Source organism: Capricornis sumatraensis, chromosome 3 (assembly GCF_032405125.1).
Source record: "Capricornis sumatraensis isolate serow.1 chromosome 3, serow.2, whole genome shotgun sequence".
Classification (NCBI taxonomy): Eukaryota; Metazoa; Chordata; class Mammalia; order Artiodactyla; family Bovidae; genus Capricornis; species Capricornis sumatraensis.
In genome coordinates, this window is record NC_091071.1 from 48,675,137 (window position 1) to 48,695,728 (window position 20,592).

Below are 20,592 nucleotides of genomic sequence, written 5' to 3' on the forward strand. Positions count from 1 at the left end.
AATTTCTCTCTGGGAGAAAACTACAATGGTAATAAAAATAGCTACCTTAAATGACAATTGGTGCTTTGAAAGGGTAATAAATGTGACCAGGGAGGAAAAACATCTGTCTTCCATTAAAAGGGTATCATTTTACATAATTTTGATCTGCATAAAGAACTCTGTATCAAAATCAGCTTAAAAATGTTCACAAGGATTTCTTGAACCAAGTTTCCCATGTGGCTTAGCTACTAAAGAATCCACCTGCAATGTGGGTGATGATCCCTGGTTGGGAAGATCCCCTGGAAAAGGGAAAGGCCTAGAGAATTCCATAGACTGCATAGTCCATGGGGTCACAAAGAGTCAGACACAACTGAGCGACTTTCACTTATCTTATAAATCCTAAAAATTTAATCCAATGTTATCATTGAAGAGGTGAGTCAAACCAATCTACAATCCATTAAACCATTTTTACATAATTCTTTTTCCATTCTGAACCATGAAAAAAATTTTTCTTTTTGCCTTTTATGTCTATTATGGTAGCTCAACTGGTAAAGAATCTGCCTGCAATGCAGGAGACCCTGGTTCAATTCCTGGGTCGGGAAGATCCCCTGGAGAAGGGCATGGCAACCCACTCTAGTATTCTTGCCCGGAGAATCCCATGAACAGAGGAGCCTGATGGGCTACAGTCCACGTGGTCACAAAGAGTTGGACATGACTGAGCGACTAAGCACCGCACACACAGCACATAAAATTTATAAAGATAACATCTGAACTTTCAAATATATATAAAAATTAAATTTAAATAGGTAATATCTAGACTTAAATAATTATACAAAAAAATAAAAGAAATTATGGAATCTCTTTCTCAACAGACACTAAATTTTTGTAGATACTAAAAAAAACAAAAAGTTGAATCCAAGGTAAGCCTAAAATGTATTACCTTTCTTAGTCAGATAATTCATACTGTTGGCTATAGCAGCAGTCTTGCCTTGGGAATCCAAGACGGTAAATCTAGCATAATCATCCACAAAAAAGTTATCTGAAAAAAAATTAAAGTAGATTTATAATTAATATGCCTGAATTCAATCTAATCTTAACATTCAATTGATAATCTGATTTGACCATAATATGTTTTAACAAAACGCTCAAGCAAAATATATTGTTCTAAGTTCACTGAACAAGTTAACAACATGACCCCTACCTCATTAACCATATTTTAAGACACAAAGAGAAAACATACCCATCTTACACATAACTCTCATATATGTGTTAGTTTGATGATTTAAATTAATTTTATTCCTACTTTTTCACTTTATACCTAGAGGATGATCTTTTAAAGAGACTTTATCTCTCCTTTCCATAGTCCATCCCTCCAGTAAACTCTTCCCTATTCTATTTTGGGATAAGAGGGGATAAATGGGAGAGAAAATATAAGAAAACTCATATTTTAGTTATTTCATGTCTATCATAATAACATTTTTAACCTTAAAAGAAATAAGAGGCCATTTTTAGATATATATTTTTCCTATTAGTGCCTATGGGCAATTGCTCTTATTAATCATTTCCCTCAGATTACTCCTACCAAAATTCCAGCTTCATCAAGTCACTCTCTTGGTCTAAATACTTCATAATTTCTTCCGACCTACAAAGTGGTCTCCAGCCTGGTATCATAAACCCTGTATCTCCAGCAATCATTCCAGGTCTTTGCATTACTCACACCCCAATACAAACGCCCTGCTTTCTGCCCTATCCTCCAAGCACAGCTTGCTTGCCCACCCTCCCATCTATTGGTCTGTACACCCACTCACCAGTCTATCTTTTCATTCAACAAAGCACACTGAGGGCCTACAATCTGCTCAATCAATGTTCTAGAAATGGTAAGCAATTTATGACAGACATAGTCCATTCATACTGTTAGCTATATGCAGGGGAGGGGAGGAAGCACCATGGCCTTAAAACTAGGTTGCAGGACAGCAAAGGCCAAGAGCAGTGTAGATGATGGAGCTATAACCACTGGGTTAGGAGGATGCCAGTTACTCTTTCACTGACAGCTTCAAAATGCTCACCAAGTGAACTACATCCTTGCCACTGTGGACTAGCATCATGTCACAGTTGAGGCTGTTAACACTCAGTGGAGAAAGATATCCCAAAACACAGCACTGTTTTTATGTTCCTTATTCATCAGTACTCCAAAGATAACTCTTTACAGCTTAATTTAAAATGATGGAAACAACAAACAGGATGAAGATTCATAATACTGCCTGACTTGCACTACTAATTCTTCTGGTAAAAAGTATTTTCTTAACTACTTTTTTTTTCCAAATATAAGCATATTTTTTTCCTCTGCCTATATTTAACCATTTTCTTCTGCCTGAAAGAAAAGGAATTTAGTTTAAAGTAGAACATAGATAGCCACAATAAAGTACCAATCACAAATAGATGTATATATTTATTGTACTCAACGACCACGACAAATACACTGGGTTTTGACTTCACCATTACACACATCCTTTCTTCCCCAGTGAGATTTCCTGAGCAAATAATGATATCTCTATTTTATACCCTGCAGTTTGTTAAAGCAGCCTCCATAGTCTCCAGCAGAGGCAAAAGAACAAACTGCACCTGGGGTTAACTTCTTAACAAGGCATTGTTTTGCTTTGTTTTTTTCATTTTCCAAACTTACCTATTTTTAACTGAAGGAAAATTGCTTCACAATATTGAGCTGGCCTCTGCCATACATCAACACGAGTCAGCCATGGGTGTGCATGTGTCCCCTCCATCTCTAACCTCCCCCCTCTTCCCGCCCTTCCAGGTTGCTCCAGAGCCCCATCTGAGCCTGAGTCACAGGGCAAATCTCCACTGCTTGTCTACTTTACACGTGGTAGTGTGTGCCCCCATGCCTCTCTCTGTTCATCTCACCCTCCCCTTCTGCCCATCCATGTCCCCACGTCTGTTCTCTGCATCTCCACTGGTGCCCTCAAAAAGGTTCATCAGCACCATCTTTCTAGATTCCATATATGTGCATTAATATGTAACATTTGTGTTTCTCTTTCTGACTTACTTCACTCTGTATAATAGGCTCTAGGTTCATCCACCTCATCAGAACTGACTCAACTGTGTCCCTTTATATGGCTGAGTAATATTCCATTGTATATATGTACTACAGTTCCTTTATCCATTCATCTGTCGATGGACATCTAGGCTGCTTCCATGTTGTAGCTATTGTAAATAGTGCTGCAGTGAACACTGGGGTACATGTGCCTTTTTCAGTTTGGGTTTCCTCAGGGTATATACCAAGTAGTGGAATGGTTGGGTCATATGGTAGTTCTACTCCCAGTTTTTTGAGGAATCTCCATATGGTCTTCCGCAGTGGCTGTATGAATTTACATTCCCACCAACAGTGCAAAAGGGATGCCTTTTCTCCACACGCTTTCCAGCATTTATTGTTTGTGGATTTTTGATGATGACCACTCTGACTGGTATGAGGTAATGTCTCATTGTAGTTTTGATTTGCATTTCTCTAATAATGAGTGATGTTAAGCATCTTTTCATGTGCTTATTAGCCATTGGCATGTCTTCTTTGAAGAAAAATCTGTTTATGTGTTTTGCCCACTTTTTGACTGGGTTGTTTGTTTTTCCGGTATTCAGTTTCATGAGCAACAAAAGTGTATTCTTGTGGAAACAACCTAAACATTAATCAACTGAGGAACAGATAAGCAAAGTATGGCCTGTCTATACAACAGAAAAGGAATCCAGTCATAAAAAGGAAGTTCTGAGACAGGCTACAACGTGGAGGAACCTTAAAAACCTTTATGCTTAGTGAAAGAAACCAGTCACAAAAAGCTTCCAATTATATAAAATATCCAGAACAGAAAAATCCATAGAAAGAGAAACTAAATCAGGTAGTTGCTAAAGGACAGGAGAAGTGGGAAATGGAGAGGAACTACTAATGGGGTACATCATTTCTTTTGGAGGAGTCTAAAATTAGGCAGTGTGACGATCACACAACTTTGAGAATATACTAAAAACAGTACACATTATAACCGTACACTTTGAAAGGTTGACTTTTATGGCAAGAATGATATTTCTCAATGAAGCTTTATTTGTTAAATAGGCATTCGTAAGTCCACAGAGTAAAGTTCTCTGAGATATTTGTCAACATTATTGCTGAAATTGACACCAGAACTAGGAAGAAAACAGCTGCTTAAGAGCTTTAGGACTGTAAGAAAGTCAATAATCCAGGACCATTCCTACCATCTAGTGCCTATGTTGAGCTGGCATTTAAAAGACACTGAATAACTTTCAGAGTTTACAAAGATTTATCCAGGAAGAATTTCTCTCCTCTGGAGGAAACTCTTGTAAATTTAGAGGCTCATATAATGAAATCAGGGGGCTTCCCTTGTGGCTCAGACAGTAAAGCGTCTGCCTATAGTGCAGGAGACCCAGGTTTGATCCCTGGGTCGGGAAGTTCCCCTGGAGAAGGAAATGGCAACCCACTTCAGTACTCTTGCCTGGAAAATCCCATGGACAGAGGAGCCCGGTAGGCTACAGTCCATGATGTCGCAAAGAGTCAGACATGACTGAGCGACTTCACTTCACTTCATAATGAAATCAAGGTACAAAGAGTTTAAACAAAATCGTGTCACAATCTTGGATTATCTTCTGAACATTACAATCCAATAAATACAGGATTTTGAAAGACAAATCAAAAAAGCCTAAAGTGTTCCTGAAATGTTACTTACTGGTTGCTGTTAGGTCCAGGTATTCTCGCTCAGCTGTCAAAATCCTGGAGTTGATTCGTGGAACAACATTTGGCTGATTCATGATATACTCTACCACATCTTGATCATGGGACAGTTCACCCTACCGGAAAAAAAGAAACAGGATGCCAGTAAGATGCACGTTAAACAAATATGAGTAGTGTTCAGTTGCTCAGTCGTGTCAGACTCTTTGTGGCCCCATGGACTGTAGCCCACCAGGCTCCTCTGTCCAAGGAATTTTCCAGGCAAGAATACTGGAGTGGGTTGCCATTTCCTTCTCCAGAGGATCTTCCCCACCTAGTGATCAAACCTGTGTCTCCTGCATCTCCTGCACTGCAGGCGGATTCTTTACCCACTGAGCCATTGATCAATAGCGATTTATTAGGAACTAAAACATCATTAACTTTATATTATCTTCTAACATACTAGTAACAGCTAAAAATAGAAGTTACCCCATTACAGGTTCCTGTCGTTGCCAGGCAAGGCTCTTTATGTACAGTATTTCTAATCTGTTCAACAATGTGAGCAAGATGTGGTACAGAAAGGTTAAATAACTTACTCTAAGCCACAAAGCTAATGAGAAGTGCATGTGAAATACAAACCCATGTTTATTCGATCTTGCCACAGAAACAAGCAAGCTTGAGAAACTGGAGTTAACACAAGCAAAAAACCCATCTTGAGATCTTCTCACAGTAAGCTTCTCTCTAAAGAACAAAGCCAAATGACTTCACTAAAGAAGTTAATATTCTCTGAAAAAAAAAATTACCCCAAGCCTTTTTCAATCTCAGACATCCAAATAATCCTGTATTTCCAGGGTCACGATTACACTAGGGAAGAAGAAATCATTTATCATTAACTCTTCCCTTTCATGCTCCTCATATTACAGAAATACTTGTACTTCATGAAGGTGATCTAGTATATGTGGCTGTGGAAACTTATAAACTTTCACACTGAAAATATTTCACACAAAACCATACTTCAACATGATTTTCAGGGGAAACATGTGAACCAAATATACAGTCAAGTTTTTAAAAAATCCATTCAGGCATCTTCTGTGGCTACTTATCTCAAGAGCAATAACTCACATACAAAATCTCAAACTATAAGCCAATAATGAGCATACAAACCAACTACCGGAGAAGGCAATGGCACCCCACTCCAGTACTCTTGCCTGGAAAATCCCATGGACAGAGGAGCCTGGTAGGCTGCAGTCCATGGGGTCGCTAAGAGTTGGACATGGCTGAGCGACTTCACGTTCACTTTTCACTTTCATGCATTGAAGAAGGATATGGCAACCCACTCCAGTGTTCTTGCCTGGAGAATCCCAGGGATGGGGGAGCCATCTATGGGGTCGCACAGAGTCGGACACGACTGAAGCAACTTAGCAGCAGCAGCAAACCAATTACACAATTCAAAAGACTTACAAAGGTACTCAATGACTCAGTATAGATGCAAGCCCATGTATATAACTTTGGTCTCTATGATAAAAGCCTAACTGAAGGAGGGCAATTTGGCAACATCTATCAAAATTATACATACCTTTAAATGGGGCTCACCTACAAACACACACACACACACACACACACATACACATACAGTGATTGTTTGCAGAAAGAAAAATGAACAGTGAGGAAGAGGAATGTTTAAGTGACAATTTTGCTTCATTTATATCTCTATACATACTTTGAATCTCACACATCTGCATATCCCAGAATGCAAAGATTCTTCAATATATGCAAATCAAGCAATGTGATATATCATACTAACAGAGTAAAAATCGTATGATCATCTCAAAGGTGTAGAAAAAGCTTTTGACAAAGTTCAACACCTATTTATAAAAATTTAAAAAAAAAACTCTCCAGAAAATGAGCATAGAGAGAACCTATCTCAACATAATGAAGACCAGATATGACAAACCCACAGCAAACATCATTCTCAATGGTGAAAAGCTGAAAGCATTTCCCCTAAGTTCAGGAACAAGACAACAATGGCCACTCTCTACTCCTATGCAACATAGTTTTGGAAGTCCTCGTCATGGCAACCAGAGAAGAAAAAGAAATAAAAGGATGACAAATTGGAAAAGAAGTAAAACTGTCACTATTTGCAGTACTATACACAGAAAATCCTTTAAGATTCCACCAGAAAACTACTGGAACTAATCGGTGAATATGGTGAGGTTGCTGTTGTTCAGTCACTGAGTGATATCTGACTCTGGACTACAGCTCCATGGACTGCAGCACACCAGGCTTCCCTGTCCTTCACTATCTCCCAGAGTTTGCTCAAACTCATGTCCATTGAGGCAGCTTTTCGCATCAAGTGGCCAAAGTACTGGAGCTTCAGCTTTAGCATCAGTCCTTCCAATGAATATTCAGGACTGATTTTCTTGAGGATTGACTGGTTTGATCTCCTTGTGTCTAAGGACTCTCAGGAAGTCATCCCCAGCACCACAGTTCAAAAGCATCAGTTCTTCAGCACTCAGCCTTCTTTATGGTCCAATTCTCACACCCATACATGACTACTAGAAAAACCATAGCTTTGACTAGATGGATCTTGTGTCAGCAAAGTGATATCTCTGCTTTCTAACATGCTGTCTAGGTTTGTCATAGTTTTTCTTCCTAGAAGCAGTTATCTTTTAACTTCATGGCTTCAGTCACCATCTGCAGTGATTTTGCAGCCCAAGAAAATAAAGTCTGTCACTATTTCCACTGTTTCCCTCTCTATTTGCCATGAAGCAATGGGACTGAATGCCATGATCTTCATTTTTAGAATGCTGAGTTTTAAGCCAGCTTTTTCACTCTCCTCTTTCACTCTCATCAAGAGGCTCTTAAGTTCCTCTTCACTTTCTGTCATTAGTGTGGCATATCTAAGGTTGGTGATATTTTGCCTGGCAATCTTGATTCCAGCTTGTGATTCATCCAGGCTAGTATTTCACATGATGTACTCTGTATGTAAGTTAAATAAGCAGAGCAACAATACACAGACTTGATGTACTCCTTTCCCAATTTGGAATCAGTCAGTTCCATATCCAGTTCTAACTGTTGCTTCTTGACCTGCATATGGGTTTCTTAGGAGGCCAGTAAGGTGGTCTGGCATTCCCATCTCTTTAAGAATTTTCCAGTTTGTTGTGATCCACACAGTCAAAGGCTTTAGCATAGTCAATGAAACAGAAGTAAAGTTGCAAGGTACAAAGTTAATGCACAGAAATTACTTGCATTCCTAACAACAAAAGAATAGACAGAGATTAAGGAAACAATCCCATTTACCATCACAATAAGAAGAATAAAATACTAAGGAATAAATCTACCTAAGGAAGCGAAAGACCTGAACTCATAGAACTATAAAACACTGATGAAATAAATCAAAAGAGGACACAAACAGAATGGAAAATATATGATGTTCTTGGATTGGAAGACTCAATGTAGTGGAAATGAATATACTACCCAAAGCAATCTACAGATTCAATGCAATTCCTATCAAATTACCAATGGTATTCATCACAGAGTTACAACAAAGAATTCTATAAATTGTATGGAAACACAAAAGATTCTGGATAGCCAAAGTAATCTTAAGAAAGAAAAATGGAGGAGGAAGAATCAGATTCCTTGACTTCAAATGATACTACAAAGTTACTGTAATCAAAACAATATGGCACTGGCACAAAACCGGAACTATAGACCAGTGGTACAGAACAGAAAGTGCAAAGATAAACCCACAAGCCTGTTACCTAGTCTATGACAAGAGAGGCAGGAACAGACAGTGCAGGAAAGGCAGACTCTTCAATCAGTGGTGCTGGGAAATCTGGACAGCAATATGTAAAAGAATGAAACTAGAATGCTACCTAACACCATACACAAAAATAGACTCAAAATGGATTAAAGACCCAAATGTATAGACCAGACACTATAAAACTCTTAAAGGAAAACACATGAAAAAGACTCTGACATAAATGACAGCAAGATCTTTTTGACCCTAAAATAAGGAAAATAAAAACAAAAACAACTGGGGACCTAATTAAACCTAAAAGCTTTCTATCAGCAGCTACATAAGGAAGCCCCAGTAAAAAATCTGGATGCCAAAACTTGACTGAACTTCCCTGGATGGCAATACCCAACATGTTCAGTCAGTTCAGTTGCTCAGTGCCCTACTCTTTGCAACCATTTGGACTGCAGCACACCAGGCTTACCTGTCCATCAACAACTTCCAGAGTTTACCCAAACTCACATTCATTGAGTCGGTGATGCCATCCAATCATCTCATCCTCTGTCGTCCCCTTCCCCTCCTGCCTTCATTCTTTCCCAGCATCAGGGTCTTTTCCAAGGAGTCAGTTCTTTGCATCAGGTAGTCAAAGTATTGGGGCTTCAGCTTCAGTATCAGTCCTTCCAATGAATATTCAGGACTGATTTCCTTTAGGGTTGACTGGTTGGATCTCCTTGCAGTCCAAGGAACTCTCAAGAGTCTTCTCCAACACCACAGTTCAAAAGGATCAATTCTTCAGCACTCAGCTTTCTTTATAGTCCAAATCTCACATCCATACATGACTACTGGAAAAACCATAACTTTGACTAGATTGGACCTTTGTTGGCAAAGTAATGTCTCTGCTTTTTAATATGCTGTCTAGGTTGGTCATAACTTTTCTTCCAAGGAGCAAGCGTCTTTTAATTTTATGGCTGCAGTCACCATCTGCAGTGATTTTGGAGCCCAAAAGAATAGTCTGCCACTTGTTTCCTTGTTTCCGCATCTACTTGTGATAAAGTGATGGGACAGGAAGCCATGACCTTCATTTTTTGAATTTTCAGTTTTAAGCCAGCTTTTTAACTCTCCTCTTTCACTTTCATCAAGAGGCACTTTAGTTCTTCACTTTCTGCCATAACAGTGGTGTCATCTGTGTTTCTGAGATCGCTGATATTTCTCCCAGCAATCTTGATTCCAGCTTGTGCTTCATCCAGCCCAGCATTTCACATGATGTATTCTGCATATAAGTTAAAAGAGCAGGGTGACAATATACAGTCCTGATGTACTCCCTTCCCATTCTGGAACCAGTCTATTTTTCCATGTCCAGTTCTAACTGTTACTTCTTGACCTGCATACAGACTTCTCAGAAGGCAGGTCAGGTGGTCTGGTATTTCCATCTCTTTCAGAATTTTCCACAGTTTATTGTGATCCACACAGTCAAAGGCTTTGGCATAGTCAATAAAGCAGAAGTAGATGTTTTTCTGGAACTCCCTTGCTTTTTCGATGATCCAACAGATGTTGGCAATTTGATTTGTGGTTCCTCTGCCTTTTCTAAAACCAGCTTGAACATCTGGAAATTCACAGTTCACACACTGCTGAAGCCTGGCTTGGAAAATGTTAAGCATTACTTTGCTAGCATGTGAAATGAGTGCAATTGTGCTGCAGTTTGAACATTCTTTAGCATTGCCTTTCTTTGGGATTGGAATGAAAACTGACCTTTTCCAGTCCTGTGGCCACTGCTGAGTTTTCCAAATTTGCTGGCATATTGAGTGTAGCACTTTCACAACATCATCTTTTAGGATATGAAATAGCTCTACTGGAATTCCATCATCTCCACTAGCTTTGTTCGTAGTGATGCTTCCTAAGGCCCACTTGACTTCACATTCCAGGATGTCTGGCTCTAGGTGAGTGATCACACCATTGTGATTATCTGAGTTGTGAAGATCATTTTTGTACAGTTCTTCTGTGTATTCTTGCCACCTCTTCTTAATATCTTTTGCTGTTGTTAGGTCCATACCATTTCTGTCCTTTATTGTCCCCATCTTTGCATGAAAAGTTCCCTTGATATCTCTAGTTTTCTTGAAGAGATCTCTAGTCTTTCCCTTTCTATTGTTTTCCTCTATTTCTTTGCATTAATCACTGAGGAAGGTTTTGTTATCTCTCCATGCTATTCTTTGGAACTCTGTATTCAAATGGGTGTGCCTTTCCTTTTCTCCTTTGCCTTTAGCTTCTTTTCTTTTCACAGCTATTTGTAAGGCCTCCTCCGATAACCATTTTGCCTTTTGCATTTGTTTTTCTTTTTACAGCTCACTGCTAAACCACTATTGACAGGAGAAATGTTGGATCCCAGCAAAAAAAAAGACAGCCCGCGTCCAGGGGCAAATGAGAAGCCCCAGCAAGGCAGTAGGATGGGTGAAATCACGTTTAGAATCAAACCCTATACCCATCAGAGATGCTTGGAGGGCTCAAATGAAACCTTGTGTATACCAGGACCCAGAGACCCCACAGAGACTGAGCCAGACCTGTTTTTGAGTGTCTCCTGTGAAGGTGCAGGTCAGCAAGGGCCTGTCGCAGAGGCAGGGGCTCTGCGTGCGGCAGATCTGGGTCACACAGCCTGTGGCATAAGCCCTCTTGGAGGAGGTCCCTGTTAACCCCACCGTAGAGCCCACCAAGCAGATGACCCACACACTGCAGAACAATTGTATCCCACATCAAAGAGCTGGAAGGATAATATAACCTCGTGTCATAGGGAAAAGACATAGAATTTTTACACTTGGAATCTTCTGAAGTTTTGCTGTGTGCACCTCAGCCTTCGGCTGGTTCTGATACATATTCTATTACTTTAATAATACTAACTGTAAAAACCGCACTATCCTGAGTTCTGTAAGCCATTCCAGCAATTTATCATAACTGAGGGGATACCTGCATTCGTAGCTATTTGATCATATGTAAGGGTGGCCTGAGGATCTCTGAACTTGTGCCTAGTGTCTAAAATAAAGACAATCTTGTGAAGAACTATGTCCTTAATCTATTAGGACTATTTCCTAATTCTGGACTGTGTGGTGTCAGAAGTCACCACAAACCAAAAGACTAATAGAAGAAATAAAGGGTAAAAAGTTCCCAGATGTGACGGAAAATGCTAATTTACATATCTGAGAAACGCAGTGAGGGTATATCCACAAAATGGTTTTTCAATCTCAGCACTGTTGACATTTTGGACTAGATAACTCTTTGGAAAGGAGGTAATATCCTGCTGTTTTGGAAGGGAAGGGACATCCTGAGCATTGCAAGAGATTTAGCAGCATGCCTGATTCATTCCCACTAGAAGCCAGTACCACCTCTTTCCTCCCCAAACTATGACAACAAAAAATATCTCCATATATTGCCAAATGTGCTGCCAAGTGGGGCAAAATTGCTTACTGAGACCAATTAATGAAACACTACATGGCTATATTAAAAAAACTGAGAATACTCTATACACCAAATTAGAAACACTTGTAATTTGTATTTTGTTAAGTGAAAAAAACCAAAGTATAGTATAGTTATGTATTAATAATTTGTTACCACTTTGAATAAAGGTTAGGAAAGAGTAAATTTTCATTGTTAGCATATAGATACAAAAATGTTCTGGAACAACTCAGAAGAAACTTAAAACAGTAATTACCTATTATTGGAAGGTGGGTAGATGGATGGCTATATACAGAGGGAGACTTTTTTTTTTACTTTTATGATAATAACCAGGGGAATTTTTAAATAATTAAATACACAGTTCAAAACTGACAAATCATTTGAGTCTTTCCATTTGATCAGTCTTAATAATCATTATTTATAAGAATGCCAGACCTTGATTTCCCTCTCAGTTCAGTTCAGTTCAGTCGCTCAATCGCGCCTGACTCTTTGCGACCCCATGAATCGCAGCACGCCAGGCCTCCCTGTCCATCACCATCTCCCGGAGTTCACTCAGACTCACGTCCATCGAGTCCGTGATGCCATCCAGCCATCTCATCCTCTGTCGTCCCCTTCTCCTCCTGCCCCCAATCCCTCCCAGAGTCAGAGTCTTTTTCAATGAGTCAACTCTTCGCATGAGGTGGCCAAAGTACTGGAGCTTCAGCTTTAGCATCATTCCTTCCAAAGAAATCCCAGGGTTGATCTCCTTCAGAATGGACTGGTTGGATCTCCTTGCAGTCCAAAGGACTCTTAAGAGTCTTCTCCAACACCACAATTCAAAAGCATCAATTCTTTGGCGCTCAGCCTTCTTCACAGTCCAATTCTCACATCCGTACACGACCACAGGAAAAACCATAGCCTTGACTAGGCGGACCTTAGTCGGCAAAGTAATGTCTCTGCTTTTGAATATACTGTCTAGGTTGGTCATCACTTTTCTTCCAAGGAGTAAGCATCTTTTAATTTCATGGCTGCAGTCACCATCTGCAGTGATTTTGGAGCCCCGAAAAATAAAGTCTGACACTGTTTCTACTGTTTCCCCATCTATTTCCCATGAAGTGATTTCCCTCTCAAGCAACTGAGAATCCTTAAGTATACTGAGATTTTTTTCTGTCTATACATTGCTTTGGGGTCCTGAAATATCTGTACAGTAAGTCATATTTTGATGTCTTGAAAAGCAGAAAACTAAGAGAGTAGAAATACTGTAATTTGTTGTAAAAAACAAAACAAAATGTAACATATTATAAGTAGGAAGTTCCACTCTAGACATGCTGCTGTCATTTGAAAGATGACAATGCTTTCTATACAGAAAATGTTAAGAAAGCTACACACACCCACACAAAAGACTAACAGAGCTAATAAACAAGTTCAAAGTGGTTATAGCATGTAAGATCAACATACAAAAATCAATTGCATTTCTATTCACTACAAATAAACTACCCCAAAATTAAAGAAACAATTGCATTTACAACAGCATCAAAAAGAATAAAACATAAAATACTAAGGAATAAGTTTAACAAATGTCTAAGACTTCTTCACTAAAAACTATGAAACATCATTAAAAGACAGTAAATGGAAATACGTCCTACATTCATGGGTTGGAAGATTCACTATTGTTAAGATGTCAATAGTCCCCAAATTGATCTACAGATTCAACACAATTACTATTAAAATCCCAATGACCTCTCTTTGGTAGAAACTGAGGAGCTTATTTTAAGAGTCATAGGGAACTGAAAGGGACACAGAAGTGCCAAACCTTCTTCTTTTTTTTTTTTTAAGTAATACTAACAGTCCAATCCAAAGTTTTATTTATATAAAAATCATTTTCACGATGCATGAAGGGCACAGTCGGGCTAAAGAACAGCTTGTTCCCATTAGCAGCCACGCCACACTATACAACAGTCATCTTTATGGTGACCTTGACATTTTCTCTCAGTGTATGAGCTAAGTCCTTCCTATTTGGGAACTAAACAGCCCAGACTGGGACTTTTTCTATTAACATTAGAAGTCTACTCCAAAGGAGAAATGATGCCTCTCTCTCCAGAAACTTAAAACTGTCAGTACATTTCAAATATTAATACTCCAGGTACAAACTTCCAGGAGGAAGGGACCACCCGAGCCATGACCTTCCTCCCGGATACATGAGTATGTACACACACGTGCATGCATGTGTTTCGTGTATGCATTAAAGACTGGTAACATGGTGCCTAAATCAGAGATCTGGGGCTATGTTAACTTTCTTTCAACTGCTTTTTCGAGTTTCTTTGTGTTTGGAATTTTATGATTCACCTGAACATGGACAGCACAAAGCATAAGTGTAAAGCTGTTTTAGGGGCTTTTTGTCAGCTTTAAGTCTCTAATATTTTATTTCCCCTTTCTTTGATCTATCTCCTAAAAAACAAAGACCTACATGACTGACTAATTAAGGTTTTATTAATCAAATTTCACTAGGGATTTTACAAATTTTATAGACAACTGTCTTGTAAGCTGGCCTGATGCAAAACAGCAGATGGGGCATGTCTGACCACAGAGAAGAGCCCAGTGAAAAGAGTAGTTTGAAAACCAAAGGTGTTCATGTAAATCAATGTGATCTGGAAAAGTTCCTTTCTAAAAATATTCATTTTAGCAAATAGTGAGTTGAAATTTGTAATGTTTATTCAAAACTACACAATGAGTTTTAAAACCACAAGTGTAGTGAAGCGGCTCAGTCATGTCCAAGTCTTTGTGACCCCATGGACTGTAGCCTACCAGGCTCCTCTGTCCACGGGATTTTCCAGGCAAGAGTACTAGAGTGGGTTGCCATTTCTTTCTCCAGGGGATCTTCCTGACACAGGGATCAAATCCAGGTCTCCTGCATTGTACGCAGACACTTTTACCGTCTGAGCCACCAGGGAAGTGGGCACATAATTATCTTGTCTGAAGCTCACTTTGAACTCAAATCTGATTTTTTAAAATATAATTTCAATCTTAAAACTGTAAAGCAATTGTTTTTCTCTGTGCTTGAGCAGTTCTCCTGTCAGATGGTAAACAGGCTAAGGCTCTTTAAAAAATTTCTTTACTTCAAATTAGCACCATAGTACATATTCATTGATGAAAACATGATAAATACAGAAGAGTTCAAAGAAAAACAATCATCCATGATCTCGCCATGCTGTCCATGAAAAAGCTGCTCATCTGAGTTATTTATTTCCAGCCTGGGCTTCCCTGGTGGCTCAGAAGGTAAAGAATCTGCCTGCAATGTGGGAGACCTGGGTTCAATCCCTGGGTTGGGAAGATCCCCTGGAGGAGAGCAGTACAACCCACTCCAGTATTCTTGCCTCCAGAATCCCCATGGACAGAGGAGCCTGGCAGGCTACAGTCCACAGGGTCACAAAGAGCTGGACATGACTGAGTGACTAAGCACATTTCCAGCCTAACACACACACACACACACACATAAACTTATGTCACTTACTCAGACACATTCACATATACACAGTAATAAGATCAGCCTAGCCACACTACCTTATATAATCCATTTGCTGGACCATGGCAACATGTTGTAGACATGTCTTTAGATGGTCTTAGTTAACGTCTTTTTAATGGCTGCATTGTATTCCACCACATTGTTGGATATTTAAATTATTTCTCATTCTTTGCTATCATAGTGACTGCTTCAGTATACATTTATATATTTCACATTCATATGTTTATACATTTAATATTCACAAAAGAGCCAAACATTCTTAAAAACAGAAAAACACTAAGTTGGAAAACTCAAACTTGATTCTGACAATAATCAAGACTGAGGTACTTACACAGGAAAAGTAGGTTAATTGAAACAACAGATGGTCTAAAAATAGACCTATACATTAGTGGGCAATTTATTTTTGACAAGGGTGAAAGGCAATTCTTTTCAAAAATGATACTGGGGCAGCTAACTGAATAGTTAAAAAGACATCCAGCTGCATGTCTCAAATTGGACATGAAAAATGAGATAGACTCCTACCTCACTCCACATACAAAAATTAACTGAGGATGGATCAAAGAACTAAACATTAAGAGAAATAACTATAAAATACTCAGAAGAAAACACAGAAATCTTCATTACCTAGGATTAAGTAAAGGTTTCTTACATATGATACAAATAGTATAAGCAACAACAAAAAAGGTAAACTGACACTACCAAGAAAGTAAAAAGACAAACCAGAAAATGAGAGAAAATATTTGAGAATTATATACATATAATAATAAGTAATTCATATCCAGAATACATAAATAACTCTTATAACTCAACATTAATAAAACAAATAACCCAATTAAAAACAGGCAAATAATCTGAATAGACATTTCTCCAAAGAGGAAATAAGTGGTGAATAAGCACAGGAAAGAACGCTCAACATCATTCATGTTTGAATAATGCAGATCAAAACCACCATGAGATACCACTTCACACCCACCAGCCTATAACCAAAGAGACAGATAATACCAATTACAGAAAATGGAACCTGTATACATGTTTAAGTGTGCAGCTGCTTTGGAAAACAGTCTGGCAGCTCTCTTAAAAACAGAATTACTGTTAAAAATAGAACTAAATGGGCACACAATTCCACTCCTAGGTATATACCCAAGACAACTGAGAACATGTCTACAGTAAAACTTTTACTGATAGCTTACAGCAGCAGCATTATTCACAGTAGCCTCAAAGTGGCAATAACCCAAATACGCATCAACTGATGGAGGCACGAACAAAATGTGGTCTGTCCACGGGAGGAACTATCATTTGGTGATAAAAAGGAATCAAGTATTGACATATGCTCCAACAAGCATAAATCTTGAAAACATTATGCTAGGTAAAAGAAATCTATCACAGAAGACCATATACTACACGAATCCCTTTATATAAACTATCCAAACAGGCAAATCCACACAGACTGAAAACAGATTGATGGTTGCCAGGGGGTAGAGTAGGGGATAATGGGAAGCAGTTGCTACTGGGTCTCAGGTTAATTCTAGGGGTAATAATGCTCTGAAATTAGACAATGGTGACAGCTGCATAATTCTGTGTATATACTAAAACCTCCTGCATGTCCACCTTAAAAGGTTGACTTTTATGGCACGTACGTTATATGTCAACAGTAACTATACACACACACATACATATGGCATATTTGAATTTCTCTACGTCAAAATTCCTTACAAGTAGAATAAATGTTTCTAAGAATGGCTAAGTTCTTAAAAATTTTTAGTATAAAATTTAATCTTAAAGCCAATAAAATTAGTTCTTTCAAAAACAATGTACAAAAATCTCATGAATATTTCCACTCCCAGAATTTGCTAGGAGTCTAGAGATCAGTTGAGAGTGGTACAGAAAACAGTGATACTTAAAGAATTTTACTGCCTAATACAGAGACTACAAAATGTAAGCAAACCATTCTCTTTCAAAATCTACCTGAAAGACTACTTACCAAGTACACTGCTCTTTGAAAGAAAGTTGTGGTCTCTAGGATTTTGTGCATTGTAATGGTTTCCAATTCATCAGGGTCTAGCTGCTCCTTTTCCAAGGGCACTCCATTGAATAGGACAACAGGCAGTGGACCAACTCCAGTCTGCTCATAGTAACTTCTTGCTTCCTGAAACACATAGGACCACAAATAGTATATTTTTGTCATTCCTGAGAAAAATTGAACAAAGCGTATTTTTCACACATACATGTTCTAACAAGAAAAAAAAAATCAAAAGAAATATAGAATCCAATAGATAACTGTAGAAAAATTATTTTAAAAATATATAAAAAACTAACAACATTATAAATCACCTATACTCCAATAAAAATTAATTTAAATATATATATATAAAGAACATCATAGTTAATATCCTACTAGGAAATTTCAGTTTAAATTACTGAGGTTTAATCAAACCACAAAACCTTATAAATCAAGAAGTAGTTGAAGGTGGGGATGAGAGTAATTTTAAGCAGCCCAGGCTAACAGATCTGAATTATATATACTACAGCCCAAACTACACAACAGACCTTTCTGCAATGATCGAAGTATTCTGTCTTCACTGCTCAATGCAGTAGCCACTAGCCACATGCAGCTACTGAGCAAAGGAAACTAGTTAATTTCCATCTTTAAAGCCCATGTGACCAGAGACTGCCATAATGGGCAGCACTACTACAGACTGTCATAAATCATTAGTGCTCCTGGGCAGATAACCTGAGATGAAATATTCACATCCAATTCTAAATTTAAAAGGGTCCATGTCACTAAAAAAGAAATTACACCTACAGAAACCAAAACAAGGCTGGTGAAAAGACAGTGCTCAAAAAACCACTCTATAATGTACTAAGCTCAATCTTTTTTTTCTTCTCAAGGACATAAGTTCCTTGGCAGGGAAATACCAGGTGAACAAATATATCTAAGACTTTTCCAACAATCAATATAGGTACATTCCTCCAGATACCAACCACAGACTCAAGACTAAGTTTTTAGAGTAAAAACTATGTTATTACCCAAGACATAAAAAGTTTATAAGACATCCTTGTTAAACACCTTATAACTGATATTTTCTGAAAATAGCAGAAATTTAAAGTATATAACCTTTTTTAGATAGCACGAATAGAAAAATGTGGTAACTAATACTAGTCATAAGCTTAGTTTCAGATCTAGCCACAGTGGTAAATGATACTACAGACTTCTATGATGGACTATAATAGGGCACAGTGAGAAAGACTGTGATCTCACCATTTCTCTATACCATTCTAGGTTGATCTCTGCCACTTCTCTATGCCATTGTTAAAACTTTTCAAATGTACACCCCCAAAACTTACATTAATTCTGTTCTTTGACATCTCACCTATTTCAAAGAAATTCCTAGACACCCGATTTTAATATACTTTGAGCTCTGAAAATTTACTGATGGATTCCCCAAGAAAACAAAACAAAACCCACATTATAACTCTCAGTAACAATAGGAAGTAAGTAACATTGGCTTTCTCTGAAATTGGTAATTGAGTAAAAGTCAAGAGTTGGAGGGAGATGTTTTGACTTTCCATGTTCACAACCTGCAAAAAGATTATCAGACTAAACAACAGAATGCAGGCCAATAATCCAAGTCACACTTAAAACTTTTATGTGAGAATTTCTAGAAACTGATCACTAAAAATGCTAATTATACACAATTTTGAAACACTGATTACAAAGTCACAAATGAGTCATTCATAAAAGATAACTGAGATTAATAAAGACTCAGAGTCAATATGTCAGTGGTAAAATGTTGGCATGACTAATTTAGAACTTTTCTTATTTTGGCTTTAAAAGATACAAATATGCACCTTATCAGACTATATGCTCTTCAGTTCAAAAGATCTACTTTAATTGTACTCCCTAGTTTTAGAAACAATTACTTCTTTCAGATATCAAACACAGAAGATAACAATGCTTCAGATTTATAACAAAAGACTCAGATATTTGTAAGTATAATAACATTTGCCAATTGTACTCATTTCTCCTTTAAAAACCATGTACTTATTCCTTCTTTTCAAAAAAATCTATTTTCCTTGGGCTTTTTCATATGAAGGGTACATGTCCTGCAAAAATCTTAAAAAATTAAAAAATCTTATTGATCATTAGATTCTTAGGACTTCTGCGAATCTCACAATAACCTTCTCTTGAAAGTATGCGATTACTTAGCTAGGAAATTATGACCTGTTTATATGAGAAGGCCCACTAGCCAGTACAGATGAGGCAAATGGCCAAATGGGAGAAACGACTGAGGAGCTGAGTCTGTGATACTCTCACTTGATTCTTCAGCAGAATCAAGATTTCAGTGCATAAAAGACAACATGTGAAAATACCACTTTCTGTGAACCTTATTTAGGGATAGTTAGATACAGATTGGGCTTCCCTGGTGGCTCAGACAGTAAAGAATCTGCAGTAATGCATGAAACCTAGGTTCAATCCCTGGGTAAGGAAGAATCCCTGGAGAAGGGAATGGCTATCCACTCCAGTATTCTTGTCTGGAGAATCCTATGGACAGACGAGCCTGGCAGGCTATAGTCCAAAAAGAGCTGGACACAAATGAAGCAACTTAGCACACACACATGCAGATAGAGATTATATAACTTATTTAGATGAAACTGTTTTACAAATGTAAAGAGCTAAATGTTAAATTCTTAATGATATCTCTCTCTTTCATTGATCGATTTCTATATCAATAGGTGTAAAAGAATGATCACCTCAAATTTATTGCAGTGGAGACTGCTTCTTGAAACATTTTTCACACATATACACAAACCCAATATTGGTTGTGAGTTTCTTCATTTTTCAATCAGTGTATAATCTGCTAAATGAAATCAGAACTTTAGATTGAATATATTTTTCTTCATAAGTAGGTATTTCTTTAACAGCGCTTGCTAATTATGCACTGTATGAAAGAAACATGACAGCAAAATAGTATGCTATTTTCTTATCATTTTTGTATCTATGTATTTATATTAGCTATCACTGAAAGCCTGTATTTCAAGAGTGAATTATTCATTTGAATATAAATGAAAATTCAAGAAGATGTAATAACTGATTATCTGTTGCACAGGATAAATTGATCATAAGAGGTAAATTTTAGAATGTTATCATTTCTTTTAATGTAACAATTATGTTTCCAGCATTGTTTTGGCAGTCTATTAACATATGCCTTT

The 20,592-nt window shown here is 37.9% G+C and overlaps 1 protein-coding gene across 1 annotated transcript in view; it reads right to left on the reverse strand.

Annotated features, from left to right (window-relative positions):
* The window catches only part of UGGT1 (UDP-glucose glycoprotein glucosyltransferase 1), a 109,432-nt gene that overhangs the window by 38,896 nt on the left and 49,944 nt on the right, over positions 1 to 20,592 (reverse strand). The window contains exons 18-20 of the mRNA XM_068967379.1: positions 17,363 to 17,527; positions 4,722 to 4,842; positions 920 to 1,018 (exon numbers count right to left, since the gene is read on the reverse strand). Of these exons, the coding sequence (XP_068823480.1) occupies positions 920 to 1,018; positions 4,722 to 4,842; positions 17,363 to 17,527 (385 nt within the window). The remainder of the gene's footprint in view (positions 1 to 919; positions 1,019 to 4,721; positions 4,843 to 17,362; positions 17,528 to 20,592) is intronic.